Source organism: Denticeps clupeoides, chromosome 16, assembly GCF_900700375.1.
Source record: "Denticeps clupeoides chromosome 16, fDenClu1.1, whole genome shotgun sequence".
In the NCBI taxonomy this organism is placed as follows: domain Eukaryota; kingdom Metazoa; phylum Chordata; class Actinopteri; order Clupeiformes; family Denticipitidae; genus Denticeps; species Denticeps clupeoides.
Window position 1 is genome coordinate 10,691,465 of NC_041722.1, and position 18,858 is coordinate 10,710,322.

An 18,858-nucleotide genomic window follows, 5' to 3' on the forward strand; every position below is an offset into this window, starting at 1 on the left:
ATGTAGCAAATAAATATGTTAAAACATTTCTATTCAGAATCTTTAATGAGCATTATTCACATTAAAATTAAATCAGTCATTAGCTGGCACTGTGCCATAAATATCACTTCCTAAGATTAGGTGACCAGTCCTCTATGCCTGTCATTCAACATTTTGTTTTCAGCATAAATAATCTCGTTTTAAATAAATTGTCTTTTTTTTTGGCTGGTCATTCCTGACTTGCTCCAGTAATGTTTACAAAAGTTCTAACCCATGTTTCCAGCTGCTGTAGTCCTTTTTCAAGTTCAAACAGAAAATAAATTATCACTATATCTCAGTAATCTGATAAGGCCGCCACATTATCCACATTATTGATGAGGTCAGTCCTCCCTGAAATCACCCTGACAGGTTTGCAATTGCATGCGAATACAATCTTTTTAGGGCAGAGTTGAACTCAGTGGACACAAAACAGACATGGTGCTCACTCTGTACCTCCTGGATACAGAGTCAGGCCACCAATAGCTGGATTTTCAGTGTCCCTTTTTCTTGAGCGGTGAATTCCACTGCGATATTCAATCACTGAGAGAGTATGGGCAATTTTTGTTCTGCTCTAAAACAGAAGTATTTCAATCCAGCAGCAACATTTTAGGGAACCCACCTGTTAAAAACTCGTCTTGTTCAACAAGCAATAATTTGAACCTTTTTATGAAAGATTTATAAATATTCAGTTACATTTATAATTTGATTATTATACAATTTTATTTTCTTGTAATATAATTCTGACCTGTTCTTAAAAGTCCGAGGTATGGGTCCAACTTCTGGCCTTGGAGTCAACATTTACAAGAAAAACTGTTATGCTGAGTGTTAATGGATGGCACTAGCGTTTATAATCTCTACCTCAATTCCATGGCTAAAAGAACAATAATTGAAATAATAATGGAATTGGTAGCTGAACAGACTTTTCCTGTAATTTTATGTTATTGTGTATTACAGTATTAAGAGGAGCTTAAATTCACAATTAATTTTGGAAACGGAAAAGGCTCTGCTGGAACCCATCATGTAAGGCAAATGACTGTCCTGTGTATATCACTATATATATCAGGCAGCCAAAACTTACACAGGATGTCCATTGACTGTAACACCTACTTTACAGACACACATTTTATGTTCTCCTCGTGAGACCTAAAAATGATACATGTGTCCAGCTGTCCACTGTACCTCATCCTGAACATATTGATGGTTCATATGAGGGAACAGAGAGGACCTGAGGCCAATCTAACTTTTAATAAAACCCACATCAGCCAAGGCAAGGCTACATGCCAAGAGCAGCGCTTGGAGAGCGCTTGCAAACTAAAATAATTGGTAGAAATATACTGATTGTAACTTAATTCAAGGGATTGTCACACACCACTAGGAGAAAAATAATTATTGCAGTGGTCGGCTGTGGAATTCTCTTTGAGGTCATTAAATATCTTGGAAAGTCTTCAGAGCCCACAGTTTTTATCAATTATATGATATGAATGAAAAACTGCTGACTGCTTTGCAGGCTTTTGTTCTCCACTGCCACATGGACAGGAACAGGTTAGTCCATGCCCCACAGAACATGGTGGAAAAGCACAGAAACAGAACTGCTGACTGGAAACACATGCAAAATGTTGGGTTTCAAAAAAATCTGAAATGTCTTTGTGGTTTGGAAATCTTGAGGCTGGAATGATTACCACAAAAAGAAATGGAATTTAATTTTTAACACCTCTGGAAAACATCGTGCATGTGGGTTATACAAGAATCATAGCTATAGTTATTAGGGTTCATAAATCACACTATTATACACTTGCAACCACTATAATCCAAGGCGACCTCAGTCATGCAGAGGGGACTGCGAAACACACACCAAAACCGCTTTGGCTAATTTTACACACACCACCGAATCAACAATCCCACAAATTCATTTTGAAGAGGCAATAGGGGTATGTGGCAACCCATTTTCACAATAATAATGCAGAGGCGTGTACCCTCACAGCCCTCCTGCAACTAGCTGTTAAATATGGTGCAGTGCTGCCACCATCTGGAATTAAATAAACACTGAAACGGAGACAAGACGCTGAAAATATGTATTTTCTAAATCTGACGTGTGTGCAAATAAAACGTGAAATGTGACGTTCAAATGAAAACAACGCCTAATAATATGGGGCAGTGGTGGCCTAGCGGTTAAGAAAGCAGCCCCGTAATCAAAAGGTTGCCGGTTCGAATCCCAATCCGCCAAGGTGCCACTGAGCAAAGCATCACCCCCACAACACTGCTCCCCGGGCACCTGTCATGGCTGCCCACTGCTCACTAAGGGTGATGGGTTGAAAGCAGAAGACACATTTCACTGTGTGCACCATGTGCTGTGCTGCTGTGTATCACAAAGACAATCACTTGACTTTTTTTTTTTTTAATAAACCAGCAACAATTAAACTGCATAGCCATGACATTACGACCACCCACCTTTGCTGCTAAAACAGCAAACAGCATAAATGAAGTGAAAGACTGCAGCACAGCACACGGTGACATAACGAGATGGGTCCTCTGCCTTGGTGAGCAGTGGCACTTTGGTTGATCGTGATTCGAACCAGCAGCCTTCTGATTATAGGGCCGCTTCCTCAACCGCTAGGCCACCACTGCCCGAGACTTAGGTTAAGTTAAGAGAACAGGGACATTTCAAAATATAGACCCAAAGAGGCGGCACTGCTTTCAGCAGCAGATCCCTGAAGATGGTTTGATTTGATTGGATGAAGATCTGAAGAAATGTAGGCCAAGTTAACACCTCAAACCATTCCATTCTGTGGTCCAACCTGATGCTCACGTGCCCATTGTAGGCACGTTGGTTGTAGACAAGGTTCTGACAGCCGTCTCTCACCATGTACATCAATGAGCTGCTTGACAGGTTTTTCCTTCCTATGACCACTTTTGGTGGATCCTCACAGATCACGAACCCCCTCCTGTTTGACGTCTGTCTTCAAAGAAACCAGCACAGTCAATTCACCCACTATTTTAAAAGGCAATCGTACTGCAAGAAAGCCAATTCCAGTCTAATGACTGCTTCACTTGAACGTCACTGAAGCAACGCAAGAGGCTGTATGGCCGGCTGTAGGAGAAGGTGCCTGGAGATACTGAGGTACTATAATATACAGTACAGACCAAAAGTTTGGACACACCTTCTCATTCAATGTGTTTTCTTTATTTTCATGACCATTTACATTGGTAGATTCTCACTGAAGGCATCAAAACTATGAATGAACACATGTGGAGTTATTTACTCAAGAGGTCGTCACCTGAAATGCTTTTCCAACAATCTTGAAGGAGTTCCCAAAGGTGTTTAGCACTTGTTGGCCCCTTTGCCTTCACTCTGCGGTCCAGCTCACCCCAAACCATCTCGACTGGGTTCAGGTCCGGTGACTGTGGAGGTCAGGTCTCCACTTTTTGTTAAGTACATAACTCCACATGTGTTCATTCATAGTTTTGATGCCTTCAGTGAGAATCTACCAACGTAAATGGTCGTGAAAATAAAGAAAACACATTGAATGAGAAGGAGTGTCCAAACTTCTGGCCTGTACTGTTCACCACCTCCGTGGTGCTGTTACTTTCAAGCAGCCGGCTGCCCGGTTCGTGTCCGGTGCTCCGCTCTTATTTTCCTTCACGGGAGACTTTTATTTTAAAGCCGTGCGCCGCGTTTCCGGCCCGGCCGCCCAGAAGAGGGAGACGCGTTCATTAAACCCAGATCCTGTCACCGTCCCCGCAGCAGCAGCAGCAGCCGGCGTGGGACCCGCGATGTCAGGCGGCCGGGCCACACGCACGGCCCGGACGGTGCAGGGACAGAAGCGGGCTTTTTTGCCCGCTCCTTCAGTTTAGCGGGTCGTCCGCCGTGGTTTGTGGCTGGCTGGCTGCACCGTTCAGGCATCTCAGCTGCTAATTGACTGATTTCGTTGATTAATCAAATGGCTAATTCAACGAGCGACGTGTGTCGACGTTTTTCTCCGTGTGAAGCACGCTGTGAATAGACTACCGACCCGCAGCAGCGATTAGCCGACCAGCTAGCTGTTTAAAATGAACTGTGTACGGCGCAGGTAACATGTGATAATATCGGACCGGGACCTGGTTACGAGGCTACGCTGAAGGGCGGTCGGCATGGCCCGGACCGGACCTCGGTGCGCCGGCTCTCTCTGCCGCTGAGAGGGCAGCCGAGGGCTCTGAAATGCCTCGGAAATCGGCGAGAGGATAACCGACAGCCGCCTTTACTGTGCAGGTGGGTCCGCCTACAGTTCCGTGGTTACGGGCGCTTTGTTTTTGGGGTTCCTTTGCCCCCCCAAAATATACTACATAGATATTTATTTTGATTCGCACTTAGCCCGCCATCTTATCTGTTTGCTCGCTTGCACGTATACATATCTAATTAAGATGATCTATCTATCTAATCTACCTGTCCATCAAATGAAAAGGAAACAGCCTTGTGTCTAGTGAGCAGCTACACTGGATCAGTACTGTTCTCCATCTGTAGACGTTTTCTAATAAGACGTCATTTCTTTGTTTAAATGCGCTTTTAGCTCATCGGATATCAGCAGTTTAAATTAAATTATTGGCACTTTCACTTTATAACCATTATTATTTGTGTTTTTACACTTTAATTTAAACCCCCTTTAATTCGTTTCACTGCTGTCTAAAGTGTTCTAGAACTAAATACTGTACATCCAGTAAATGCGAGAACATTACTAAATTGCTGCTTTTATAGGGTTTATAATGTGCATCATAACGGCTATAAATGTCCTCCACTCAGCCAGGTGTTCCTCTTGGGCTTGAACCCTCGCCCGTTCTGCTTGGTGACAGTTCTGTTTTGGTTCTGTCTCAGAAAGAGACTCCATGTCCATGGACGGCTGCAGCAAGAATCCCAACCGGACAGCCCCAGTGAACGAGGGACCCAGGCGCCCAGACCTGCCTCTGTGCTCCCGCACCAACGGGTGGAGCTGGCCACCGCACCCTTTCCAGCTCTTAGCTTGGCTCCTCTATGTCTATTTTGCCGTAACGGGGTTTGGGGTTTTTGTTCCTTTGCTGCCCCCTCACTGGATCCCTGCTGGTTATATTGTATCCTTCAAAATAGGCAAAAAATGGCACAGATGCGATTCTTTCCTCCTCCTCCTACTACTTTTGTTCAAATTCAGCAATTCTCCATCGCAATTTTCTGTTCCTTAATTCAGAAGTCAGTGCATCGGGATTATGTTTGCCTGTCATTTGCTTGTGCACCTCAGTGCGGTTTCTATCGACCCGGCAGATTACAGTGTCCGGGCGAAGAGCTACAAGGGCCCTGTGCCAGTGTTTGACCGGACCAAGCATGCCCACGTCATCGAGAACTGCCACTGTTACCTCTGTGAGGCCGATGTGTAAGAGCTTGTTTTAATATTCATTTTTAAGATTTTTTGATAGAGGGGGAAAAGGCAAATTTTTGGTTGATGTGAATTACTCATTTGGTTCATGCTTTTGTCCAAAATGTTTCACGAACACAGTGTCTTCCTCCTGCTGCGTTTTCCATGTCATGCCAGGCCACAGTGCACGGTTTTAAGAACTGAGGAAAGTGTAGGGGCTGTTGGTTGTTGGTCTGAACACTCTAGTAGCCAGTGGTAACGGGTTATTCTGCGATTTAATTGGATAAATGATGGATGTTATATTTCCGATTCGAACTAACAGAATTATTCCCATATTCTTTTCATTTTAAATGAGTTGAAAGTGGTAACTGAGTCTCATAAATAGATGGAGGGTCCTTCAGTTACCTCTCTACATATGCAGTTAAGAGAACAAGGGCATTTCAAAATATAGACCCTTTGCTCATGTGATTTCTATCGATTTGGATGAATGGTTGTGTTTACTGGACATTTCTGTGTTAACAGTGGCCCGAAATCGAAGCATTGCAGTGCCTGTAACAAGTGTGTTGCCAACTTTGACCATCACTGCAGGTGGCTCAACAATTGTGTTGGCAGCAGGAATTACTGGTGAGCTTCTGTCACCTACATATGGTCCTAACTACGTTATCCATGTAGACAATGATCCCACCAGGATCTTGAAAGTGAAGTGATTGTCAATGTGAAACATGGTGCACACAATGGAATGTGTCCTCTGCTTTTAATCCATCACCCTTAGTGAGAAACTTCTGATTACGGGGCCACTTCCTAAACCGCTGCCCCATGAAAAAAAATCTTAAGCCAGTCACTTCATAAATATCAACTGAAAGGCTATTACTGTGGACACCAGAAATTGGAATAATGAATATTGATTAGTTGTTTTCTCACAATGCCTTAGATATTAATCACAAGCATATTGCCCTGCAAGCATATTTTTTTGGACTGCACAATCACAAAGCCACAAACCCAACATCGCCGGCCATATGATGATGAAGCAGCAGCATTTGAAATCAGTATTTGCTCATCAGAATGACTGGTGGTCTAATATTTATCTAAAATGCTCCCTTCATGTCAATTAAATTATTACTTGTTGAAATTCCATGCTGTGTTGCTGCTTTGGCTTCATCTGATGCACACACAGTCATGTGTTGTCCCTCAGGCTACTGCCTCATAAGACCAGCCTCTGAAAAGTGCATGCCTCCTTACACAACCTGATGAATGATCCACATGAAAATGTTAATGTCTGATTTGTAGACCATGTGCCCCATGAATATTTTCTCCTGGCTTTTGTTACAGGCTTTTCCTCAACAGTGTGATTTCTGCTCTTGTTGGCATTTGTTTGGTGGTGGTCACTGCAAGTTACGTATTCGTTGAATTCTTTTTGGATCCCTCAAAACTTCGCTCAGACAAACACTTCCAAGGTATTTGTATAATTGAAAATGCTTACAGATTTTATATTTGTAAGGTGGTCATTAGTGCTGAACTTTTTAATTTCATTTTTTCTTCACTGTGTTAGTCAAATTAATCACTAAACCACTCACAATATATCTGATCCTGTAAATTATCACACTGGCATTTATGTACTTATTATTTTAATGCCTGCACTGGAAAGCCCTTCTGGCATATTAATTGTACACAATTTTTACATAGTTTAAATTGACTATGAATTTCTCTCCTCGTGATCTGTAGTGAAGAATGAGTCAGTGGTGTGGTTCGTGTTCCTACCAGTGGCCCCAGTCTCCACTGCTGGTCCAGCCATCCCCGCCTTGGCGGGTGTCACCGTCGCCCTCGGCCTTCTCTCCTCCCTGCTGCTGGGCCACCTGCTCTGCTTTCATATTTACCTCAGTGAGTCTTCCCATCAGTCTCCAGCACAGTGTCTCTAGTATCTTTGTACGTTGGCATTAATGTATATCCTGTTGCTCCTTAATGTCATGAAGTACATAATCCAGACCGATGTTTAGGTGTGATATGCTATATATGCATATATGTACAGTCCCTGACTGTAGTGTGGTCGCTTATCTATTTTGTAGAAACACCTGCTATTAACTTGACTTTTAATTAATCAATTGGTGTTAGAAATAGCTCATATGAAAAGCTAAAACACTACCAAATGATGATTAATGCATTGAAATGAATTAGTTTAGCTGAAAAAATATTTATCATTTAATCAATACAGAAAAGTCAAATTTTGGGAAAGACAAAATTTTGTCGCCTATACAGAAATTTAACAAATTTACTGCAAATCCAAAAATGTGACCACAAATTAAGTAGTGGTGCTGTGAGATCCAAATGAATATCTTGTATGACTTCCATGAGCTTGAAGGAATCAGGAATAGCCAAGAAAGCAGTCTTGCATGCCTCGCAGAGTTCATCAATACTCTTTGGTTTCGTCTTCCATGCTACCTCTTTCATCCTACCCCACACATGCTCAATAATGTTCATGTCTGGTGACTGGGCTGACCAATCCTGGACCATCTTGATCTATTTCGCCTTGAGGAACTTTGATGTGGAGATGGCAGCATGTGATGGAGCACCATCCTGCTGCAGAATTTGGCCTCTTTTATGCTTGGGGAATATAAATGGTAGCTAAGATTTCTTGGTATTTCAGACTACTGCACCTTCCACCCTGCAGATCTCTTGTTTAGTGCTGGCTTCTGATTTTTGATTCGACCTTGGAGGACATTTCGAGACAGAATCTGACAAACTGGTTGACACAGGGATTTCAGGTGACCAGGTCTCTTGGAGCTCTGCTGCAGTGGGAAATGGGCCTTGGATTTTCGAGCCAACAAACGGTCCTCTCGAGCAGTCGTCTGGCAGGGTCTGCCTGACCTGGGCTTGTCAAAAACGTCTCCAGTCTCCTCAAAATGATTTTATTTTTTTTTTTTATATATCTATATAAAAATCCTCCGTACTTGACGCTGAGACACATTAAAGGGGTCTGCCACATCAGCAGTGGATGTGGTCTTCAGCCTCTTGATAACACTTTAGTCTCAGGGTGAAACAGAGGCATGTTTGCAGAGGTCTAGTTGCAGTTGATGTGAAGGTCTTGTGTTCTGGGCTTCTTTTTATACACACCTGACACCTAATTCATCCATTATTAGTCACAGGTGAAGCTCATATGACAAGGCGACAACACTTATGTCTTTGCAAAAATTGGGCTTTACCAAGCTTTGCATATTAGAATACTTTTTGACAGTTTCTTTTTGCACTGAAACATTATTACACATGTAGGGAGTATTTTAGATAAACATTAGACCACCAGTCATTCTGATGAGCAAATGACCTGTTATGTATCTTATTTTGAAATGTAAATATACTTTTAATTTTGGGTTTGTGTCTGATAAAAAGTATAACATTTATTATTGATTTATTTTTAAATTGAATTTATCCATAATTGATTGTTTGCATCTGAAGTTGGAGTTGAGCTGTTAGACAGTACATTGAGCTGTTAGACAGTACATAGTGAATCAAAATAACCTGGTGCTACATGAAACATTTGAGCGAAGATGAACTTAACTACATAAAGTGCAAACAGGGGAAACAGGCAATGCAAGAGTAACATTTCACAAAAAACAAGTAGACAACAATGAGACAGACATCGCTAAACAGGTGAAATGAAGACTAAATGTAAAATAGTGAAAATACTGGAAAATGGAACAGTGCAATAATAGATAATATTAAAAATGTCTTATATTACAATATAACAGAGGTTGTGTGTGTGTAAGCGTATCAGTCCAGAGGGGTGAGGCCCTGAGTGTTTGGGTGTCTGATGGCTTGTGGGATGAAGCTGCTGCAAGAGGCTGTTGCATCTCTCTTATGTGGCAGTGCTTCACTATTCTATAAGCCATACCTATTGACAAACTGCAGCCTCTGCTATTTTTTTTTTTTTGTATTGTGCACTAAATTATAAATAACCAAAGTGTTTGCAAAGAAAGATCTTGTAATTGCATGAAATTGCTCTTTGTCACTGCATCTGGATGTGACACCACTAGAGGGCAGACAAGAGTTTGCTTTGTGTTGAACTGGGATCAATTCTATTTACCATCCCGTGTGGGCATATAGCTGTAGACTCTATAGTCGTGTAGTTGTTATTTTTATTAGCACTCATGCTCTCCGCCTTTTTTGTTTCAGGGTGGAACAGACTCAGCACTTATGAATATATTGTCCGTCAGAGACATCGACAGCAAACAAGAGATCCTAATAAAAGCAGTTGCTCTGGGAATGAAGCAGGGCCACCACAGATCAATCTCATTAAGGTATTTTAACGACCATTTTAATTAACAATCAAAAGCCACATGAACTGAACTGCCATTAGGTCCTCCATTAGTGATATAACAAGCATGGAAAAATGGTCACATTATAAATCCACAAAATCATGAAGCGCCTCTCTGCCATTGTTTGCCGCTCTTAATTGAAAGCCACATGCTAAAAATGAGAACTGTCATTAGCACGTTCCCAGGAAAGTGTTCAGAGGAGGAACATCACTGGAGCGTGAGTGGCTATGGGCAGTGAATGGCCATGGGAAAGTCTGTTAATGGGGAACATGAGGTCACTTCCATTTCTGGAGGAGGGGCTGCTTGTGAATGCGGCGCGTGAGGGCAGAGGAGTGGTACGTTTCCCTACTTGTGTTCAACGGGTCGCGACGGAAGCCCGGCGGTTATGGTTGCGCATGTGCTGGCCACTTTAATAGAAACACTAAGTATATATTAGTGTAGGCCAGCTTCTACCCCTTCATCAGGGCTCAGCTATTGACTGCTGGTGTCTGGCCGTTGTCTTGTATTTGAGTCAACATTGCCACAGCAGGTGTTTGCGGTAAGTAGCTGGCGGTTCTGCTTCGCAGCGTGAACGTGTAGGTTACGTACTCATTTGGTTAGGCCTTGAATTATGGCCTGCACAAGTACCCTGCGCTTTAACAGCCCACAGAGGGTTTGGAATTGCTGTTTAAAGCACCATTGCCCGTCCTCACTGCACGTTTTGATGGGTCTGTGAGAAAATGATCGTTTCTCTATGACGTGCTGGCTGTTTGTTTGCATTACCTCACTTTTCAATGGCTAACTGAGAGCACAGCCACTGCATGGGTCTGGCCTGCTCTGACACCTTCTTAATCACACGTTTGCAAGTTTTGTCACACAGTGACACACACCCGCATATAAACCCACTTCTCTAATGGGCATTTGTTCCTTTCCTGTTCCTGGTCTCCGTGGTAACGCCATGTTGGGCTTGGCATGGGCAGTTCCAACAGACGGTGGACCCACCTGTGTTTTGGCAGGGCCCAGTGCAGAGTCAGACAGCAGAACACCGCTTTTTAAAAAGCGAGGGGGAACACTGTGAGAACTGATATTAACACAAGCCGCACTGTTGCTTGTGAGTAGGAATAAATCAGAGCGCCGCCTGGAGCAGCACCCACTAGTGATCACATCAGTAAAAATGGCAGCTGACATTAAAATCAGGCGGAATGTGTGACTTGTATTATTAACATGCATGTGGACGAGTACATGTACGCCTGTTTTACTATCTTAAAACTGTTTTTCCTTCACACGTCGTGAAACGGCGCAGATATTCATTACGACATTTTGCTCATGAAGTTTTTATGTTTCAGTGTCAAATGTTCTATTAAAGCTCAATTTTATTTTTCACTCGGAGAGGTTTTATTGAAGCGTATGGGAAAGTTGATGATTTCATAGTAGTCTAGAATAGGGGATCTAAATGCCTGGTGCTTTATAATAAGAATATGCATTATGTGTGGTGTATTTATGTTTGTATTATTTACATTTTATTTTTTCTAAGAGTGACTTAGTCAAGTCCTATGTACATGTTGATTGTATTCCTTTGTCCCGTGAAGGATTTACGTGAATAATAAGTTTGTTTTTCCATTTTTCCCATGCTGACAGGACGTGAGCTACACTGGGACATTTGGCTACACAAACCCTGAGATGAACGTGGCGGATCCCGCTATGATGTCCTCGCGGGAAGGCGCAGAGTATGTGTGGTCGGAGATGTTGGATGTCAGACGGGACCATCGGCAGCAGTTATTTAGTTTTGTTTTTTGGGAAAAGTGATATCATGTGTTGCACGGAGCAAAGTCATTCCAGCAGTTCGTTCCCCACATGGTAGTCGACCGGCCTGTGGCATCGCTTCGGAATATCTGATATCAAGCGAAGCTTGAGAGCAGAGTATATTTCACTGCTTTTACAATGCTTTAAAATATAAAATTGGAGGAACATGGCTTTACGCTCACGTGACCGAGTCAAGCGAAGCCACGTAAATTAATAGCTTTTTATGTGGCAGTTAAAGGCCTCTGATAAAATACGACCCAAGCGCTGTGGAAAGTGACAGTATCGTTTGCACGTTGTGTAATACTTCTGGCATTGCTAGCGATGTGCGCAATAGCCCTTTTTTTCCCGTGTAATCTTTATTTTTGCTCCTTTTGTGGGCAAAAGTTGTGTATTCTTAGTCACCGCTGCAGGCATCGCTGGGTAAACAGGCGCACAGGCCTGTAAGATCTTTCAGCAAGTAAAGAAAGATGGCTCATAATTTAAGTTATGCAGCAGCATTTCACTGAAACTTGTTTGTGCGTGCTACAGATACATATTTAGCATGGGCACGAATTTCATAATGCCAGTGAGAAAATAGACCAGCTTGGAGTTGCCACGGTGACTGTTTTCTTTGTAACAACAAAATTCTTTTCCCATGACACTGAGATTGGGATGAGAAAGTATTGTATGTCTTTGACCTTCGAATGAAAAACTGGGCGATCACGTGCACACGAGGTTACAGGTCCAGTGTGTCTTGACTGGCTGATTTGTGCAGCGACTGCTGCAGTCATTCTTCAAATTCCTCTTGTTGCAGCGGGTTGCGACAAACAACCAAGTTACTTCAGGAGCAACACAAAAATAGCTCTTCAGTCTAGGAACTGAAAATTATTGAATAGATTTTTAATAACAGGTTGAATAGTTTGTTGAATAGTCATAATTTATGAGTATTTGATGATTAATAATAAGGTTTAACTTCTGTCATAATGAGGTCATGCACAGTGCTCTGGAATCGCTGCTGCAATATGTTTTATTTGCTTAATGGAGTATAACCTAGATGACTTTGGAATTGGACCGGGACACTCGCAGCTGCCACAGTGGCAGTGGTATGCTGTTTGTGCTCGACTGCAAGTGGGTTTCCAAAACAGAAAGCCTCTGTGGGTTCATAAAAGACGTGAGAGAGACTGCTGACCCACTCAGCCCTGACCAGCGATATGGATATTGTGGCTTCACACTCAAAATTGCTGCTAGACTATATTCATTTAAATAAAGGTGTTAATTAGCACCATGTCCTTCAAACTTTAAATGGAAAAATGACATAAATATTTTCCGCCATGTCAGGTTCTATGGCAATGGGAGGTTGAGGAATTCCCCCAGTCGAATAATCAACGTGGAATCCCTCCCCACTGTGTCTACAGACCACAAGCAGGCAGCACGGCCTCAGAAGCACACCCAGGTGAGCTGTTGACTCTCAGTGTCCATTCCGTTTGTAAATGGCTCCATGTACTGGGGCTACGACTAGTGCGCTTGTTCTTGTTTTCAGAAGAAAAAGAAGAAATTGCGAAAAGTTCCGGCGGAGGTGAACAATGACCGGCCTTCTGAGAACAGCGCTGGCAGAGGTTTGCCACATGGCTCTGCTGAGCAGGGTGAGGCTAGGTGTCACGGTACACACACACACACTTGAACATCAGGACTTCCCACTCTCTGAACTCCGATAATACTAGCCCAATTTATATTGGTTCCTTCTTGAAATACCTGCCTATATTAATTTGCCTGTACGATTATAATTTGTGTTTTGTCTAGCACCCCATTTAAATTATGCCCTACCGACTATTTCCAAATCTCAAATAAAATGCGTCTGTAGCTGATTGCAGTTATGAGCGAGAAACACTAAACACCTTCGCTCCGGCGTCGCTCTGTTTCCTCGTCTCTATGGCAGTGCTGCACCACAGTCCGTTCCATTTCGGTTGATAAGCGTATGTGATAAGACTCCAGCAGCTGACGCCTCAAGATTAATCCCATACGCCCGTTTGTGGCCCGCAAGGCTCCATTAGGCTGGGTCGCGATGTTGAGGTGTCGTGCCAAGTACCGCAGCTCCAGACATTTGATCTGGAGAACATGTGCTGCTGTGCCAGCTTCGTCACAACGCCTGTTTCTTTTAAAGCCCTTCAGTCATCTTCCGGCTCTCTTTGTGTCTCATTAGGACTCTTCAGAAGCGTGTCCAGATTTTAAACATTTTCACCTTGCTACTCCCAAGGGTAGCACCCTTAACATAAACTCACTGTTTAATGGTGTAAAGACCAAAATATATTTCTCCGCAAATAATTTCTCCGACGTTCACCTGGCTGTCATCAGAGCATAGTAATCATCCTCAAAAAGAACACATCTACAAATTTTTTTATTTATTTTAACCCAAACATTATGGGCCCTAAACAAACCTGCCTTTCAGTTTAATTTGCACCAATTGCTTGGTCTGCCAGCTTAAACCAGAGGAATCCATGAATCGTTTACGGCTTCATTCAGTAGCGATCAATCTTCAGTGAATAATTAACAGCACGGTTAGCTGCATGTGGATATTTAGTGGTTGTACCACAAGTGGTGGCGTATTTGCTGCAGTAATTTGTGGCCATTTGCTTTTCTTATCTGCGTTATCGCCGCCGGGAGTCGTGGCCTCCGCTGTTGATAGTGTGGATGTGTGCTGTTCTGTGTTTTGAGTAGTTACCTGTGCCCTGTGCTGTGCTCCTCTCCCCCTCTCGACCCCTGTAGAGCCGAGCGTAGCCGCGGCCACCGTGGTGGCCTCCGTGAGCCAGCGTCTCCCTTTCCCAGCATTCCCCCTGCGAGCGTCCCTTCCTCCCCTGGCCCCCGTGCAGGCGGCCGGACCCCCTGCTGAGTATCACTCTGACTCTGCAGAGTCCCTGGAAGAGATCCCCGTGGTGATGGCTCGACTGGGCAGCGCCGCCCTGGCCGCAACCTCTGCCCCGCCATGTTCCCAGCGTGCTTTGCTTCTGCCCTCTGCAGCCACTGCTGCTGCCCAAACCCTCCCATCTCCACAGCCCAGGACCAAGAGAAAGGCGGTTTCCTCGCGCAAGGCAGCAGAGCAGAAGTTCGAGATGGCTTCCCAGGCCCCCTCTGTGTTTGTGAGCAGGGGCAGCGGCGAACCAGCCCAGCCCAGAGCGGCTCCAGGATCAAACGACGAGCCCGGACCTGCAGGGAAACACAAGCAGGCCAGCAAGAGGAGCCCGGACGAGTCCAAACAGGCTTCCAGAGTGGGCACTCCGGTGGCGCGGGACGTCCATTCTTGATTGAGCACGCAGGACCATTAGACCACCAACGGACACAGATGCTGCTCTGGAAATTAAGAGTCCCGAACCGAACACTATCATGTCCTGATACAAGCTATGCAAACACTACGGGACAAAAATGTGACTGAGTTTTCTGCAGGACTATCATGTTCTCATACAGATATTCTCATGATGCACTTAACTATTGACTCCTTGAGGGATATTTTTGAGGTGCGTTCACCAATGAATTCTTGAACACTCCCCACACACTACGTTATAGCACCATGAAAACGGGGCCCTCTGTAGCACCGCCCAAATTGACTTTGTACTGCTTTGGGGAAGAAAGTTATATCTATTTATTCATATTTAATAATGAATGCCAAAGGTTATATACTGTGTTCAATCATTTCATTGTTTTCCTCAAAGCTTTTTGCCGGACACCTTAATTTTTGTATGTGTTTGTGTGTTGTCGTGTCTGTTTTTAAGTTTTTGTTGAGACCTGTACGGTGCTACAGTGCTTTCAGGAAACTGGACCCAACTGAAGCCATTCAAGTTGCTGCAGAAGTCATTCATGTCTTGCCGTCAGTAATACTCTGGTTAGTTGATTCACGTGTTCACATTTTGAATAAAATTAAGCAAAGCATCACCGACAACAAAACTTTGTGCAGCTCTGCAGTCTGTAATCACTCAAGAATCAGCATTCCTCACAGGTCACACATTCATACCTACATCAAAGTACACTGAGACACGTTTTTATTACTCACCCTTCAGTAGTAGTGTTTACACTAATTTACAATGTAGACAATGCACTATCATCACACAGTTGGCTGCATTTAAAACCATGAACTAACAAACAGAGATCATCTTTGCAGCACTACAGACTAAGTTTGTAGGGCTGTCAAAACGTCATTCAATGCATTCAACGTCAGGGCTCTAGCGTGCAACCTAATTTTTCAACTGTGCGAATAAAAAAAATCTCAGGTCGCACCAGAGCAACTGGCCATTCGGTTGAAAACTCCTGGTGGTTCGAGCAACATGCACATATTAGGTCCATGTTGTAACAACTGCATTGTTAACTGGGCTGGGGCACCTAAAAAAAAAAAAAGTTTGCTGCACCAGTGCAAAAAGCTATTCTAGAGCCCTGAACCTGCTAAAATAAATGAATGCAGCTGTGTTTTTACTTGCTGTGTGGGGTCTGACCTATGACACGAATTTGAAATTCACGACGGCCACAGACAAATTTTATTTCCATTTAATTGAAGAACAAAGAAGAAAAAAATAAAGACCAGATCATCTATCTGTCACTCCCCAACTGACTTTCTTTCCCACACTTGTTTCAGTAATGGCCAGTGGTGGCCTAGCGGTTAAGGAAGCGACCGTGTAATCAGAAGGTTGGCGGTTCGAATCGAGTCACTGAGGTGCCACTGAGTAAAGCACCATCCCCACACACTGCTCCGCGGGTGCCTGTCATGGCTGCCCACTGCTCACCAAGGGTGATGTCCTCTGCTTGTAACCACATTTCGTTGTGTCACCGTGTGCTGTGCTGCAGTGTGTCACAATGACAATCGCTTCACTTTAACTAATGGTTTTAAATATGAATTGCAGCAGTTAATATGTGATTAATTGGTTACATTTTACAAGTTGATCAGTGATCATTCTAAAGTTCATCAGCAGAGATAGTCACTTAATTTGAAGAAAGACGGTATAATCTGAAGTGCGATGGGTACTACATTATACCGAGCCTCTGGGAATGTGTCCGTTGTGCAAAATGCTCCGTGTACAGAGCATCGTGCAGGTTCTTGTGCTTAATGGCCAGTTTTCCAAGCTTCAACAGTGTGGGGAAGCCGCTGTGCGTGACAATCACTGTCTTGAATGAAGAGTAGATTGGGGCTTATTGATCCTTGTTCCACTAAAACAGGGTCCGTTTTTGTTCAGTTGGTTTTAATATATGATACGGGATACGCAAATGTATTTATTTTAAACCACAGCACACGCTGTTTCTGACTGGCCAGTTTACTCTGGCAAGATGCCTCCCGACTCAGCTGGCTACTGCGCAGTCACCCTGCCCCAGTGGCAGGAGAGGGGGTTTCTATGGCAGCACAAATGCACGCCATCATAACAGTGTCAATCAACGCCCTTCTGGGGAAAAGGCATGTGGCAGAACACGCCGACATGCAAAGGACTGCGACAATAGAGCCTCAGTGCAGTCATGCCACAGAGGCAGAGCCTGAATGACTGTCACTTATTTTCGTCTGTTGACAGATGCTGCACTTCAGTGCCAATCCAAGGACGTTTGTTATTCGTCGAGAACAGCAGCAGCTCGTGCAAGTTACACCTTCAGTGTGTCTCGCTGGTGAGGTGAAATGAATGCTCAATGTGAGCTCAGCCCAACAATTTAAAAAAATAAAGGATTATTTGGGTCTAAATGGGAACAATAGCGTCTTGTTAGCTTTCACGTGTATTAAAAGCGTTGCGCCCATGCATGTATGCCATGTGCAGGTTCACTTTTATTAATGCAATAAAACATATCCAACATGCAGCCCAACCACACACCCAGACCGAGCCAGAATGTAACACGTCAAGGTAACAATCTGTTTACAACTGTGGGCCCATAGAAACGTCACTTTTCAGTCTCTTTCAAAAAGGCCGGTCGTCATTTTTGCGTTCCCGTGGCAACAGTTCGGAAAACATAAAGCCTGAAATCATGAAGTGATCTTCTGATGCCATTTTCTGACTTCTGCTATTCCCCGATGTGGGGAGGATTACTACGGGAGAGTACAGTAAGTGATTTTCCATTGACCAGCCTTTCCCTGGTGGCCTTCGAGGGATTGGATGATGGGTAGATGTTCAGGCCTCTGCTGCAGACCTTTTGCTTGTCAAAGAGGTGCTGGACATCTGTTTCCTCTCAGGGCCATACCGCCCACTTACCTACTTTTGAAGGTCAAAATGAGCAAGTAATGAGCACAGATCACCGGCCGCTCAACAACAGCGTGGTACAAAAAGGAAGATGAAAGGGTTATTAAAAAATAAGGGGGTCATCAGACTCTGCTTTCTGCTGAGGATCGTCATGCCATTAAGGTTCACCACATCCCCATACACAAATATGCAAAGGCATGGGGTGATTAAAAGTCACCACTTCCCCAAATACACACACAGACACACACACTGAATGGTTATAAAAGCAAACCATTGCAGGAACAGTCCATGGGCTTGGCTTAGCAACATAATCTTCAGGTCTACAGCTCTCCAGGATTTACCACAGGACTGTACATCATTGTCACAAAGGTTTTATTCACTTTCATCCCAGTGAGAGTCTTTTATGATCTGTGCTGGGCCACACTGATGTAATGGGACAGGACAAAATATGACAGATGACACGAAAACTGGCACTTCACACAGAGCTGCTCAACTTAAACAATCGAATTGGATCAAGGGTTCTTTCTTTTCTTTTTCTTGACAACAGCAATAAACAAATCCACAAGACACAGTCAAACGTCTTTAGTTATAATTCGTTTTTATCATAAATAGAGTGAAATAACAGACCAGTGTGGGGTGTACTGAAAGAATAAATCCAGTGCAGTATCTGTCTGGCAGGCAGTAAAGTTTAGCGACTCTTTCAACTGCATGCAGATGATGTAACTTCCAAATGTTAATGCATATGAGTGTGTGCCCACGTTATACAGCTACTTCCTTATAAACAGCTCATGGAGTATACACTGTAAACCAACAGTGCACATTTGATCCTCAGCACCAGCAGCAAGATCATAGTAACAGCCTTCACAGTGTCTCCCAACACCTGTCACATGGCAGGAAGGAACGGCCGTTCCCTCTCAGGAAGCTGACACAGGCTGAATAGAAGGCATTTCCCAAGGTTCAGTGCACAAAATGGGAAATTATCTGTATGTTAGACCACCACAGTTAACAAAAACTGGAGGCTGAAGTGTCCAAAGTGATTGTGCTTATGTAAACCTTATATAAAATATGGTCATGTACTCATAACAGCCAAGCCAGCAATAATAACCCTGATCAGTTTATTATCCTCTACGTTTTGGAACTGTTGGCCACAAAGCTGAAACACTTTCTGAGGAACCGGCATCCCATGGACAGAGCAGGTCTCAATTGTATGCCTGCTATAGT

General features: G+C 43.7%; 1 protein-coding gene across 2 annotated transcripts; it reads left to right on the forward strand.

Moving 5' to 3' along the window:
- Positions 1-3,700: 3,700 nt before the first annotated feature.
- zdhhc1 (zDHHC palmitoyltransferase 1) lies at positions 3,701-15,379 on the forward strand. Of its 2 annotated transcripts, none has more exons than XM_028957023.1 (11): positions 3,701-4,264; positions 4,865-5,097; positions 5,218-5,393; positions 5,898-5,999; positions 6,705-6,829; positions 7,098-7,253; positions 9,540-9,664; positions 11,300-11,388; positions 12,782-12,896; positions 12,984-13,086; positions 14,351-15,379. In XM_028957023.1, exons 2-11 carry the CDS (start codon positions 4,876-4,878, stop codon positions 14,740-14,742), a joined length of 1,605 nt encoding a protein of 534 aa, XP_028812856.1. In that variant the 5' UTR covers positions 3,701-4,264; positions 4,865-4,875; the 3' UTR covers positions 14,743-15,379. The 2 variants fall into 2 exon arrangements, with proteins under 2 accessions (XP_028812856.1, XP_028812854.1); XM_028957021.1 differs by having other exon boundaries at positions 3,702-4,264; positions 14,207-15,379.
- The last annotated feature ends 3,479 nt before the right edge of the window (positions 15,380-18,858 follow it).

Excerpts from the sequence above, each read along its gene's own strand:
- zdhhc1 (XM_028957021.1), top strand. The coding sequence starts at position 4,876 with ATGTCCATGGACGGCTGCAGCAAGAATCCCAACCGGACAGCCCCAGTG. Across the intron at positions 5,394-5,897 it reads TACCTCTGTGAGGCCGATGT|TGGCCCGAAATCGAAGCATT; the intron begins GTAAGAGCTTGT and ends CTGTGTTAACAG. Across the intron at positions 6,000-6,704 it reads GTTGGCAGCAGGAATTACTG|GCTTTTCCTCAACAGTGTGA; the intron begins GTGAGCTTCTGT and ends CTTTTGTTACAG.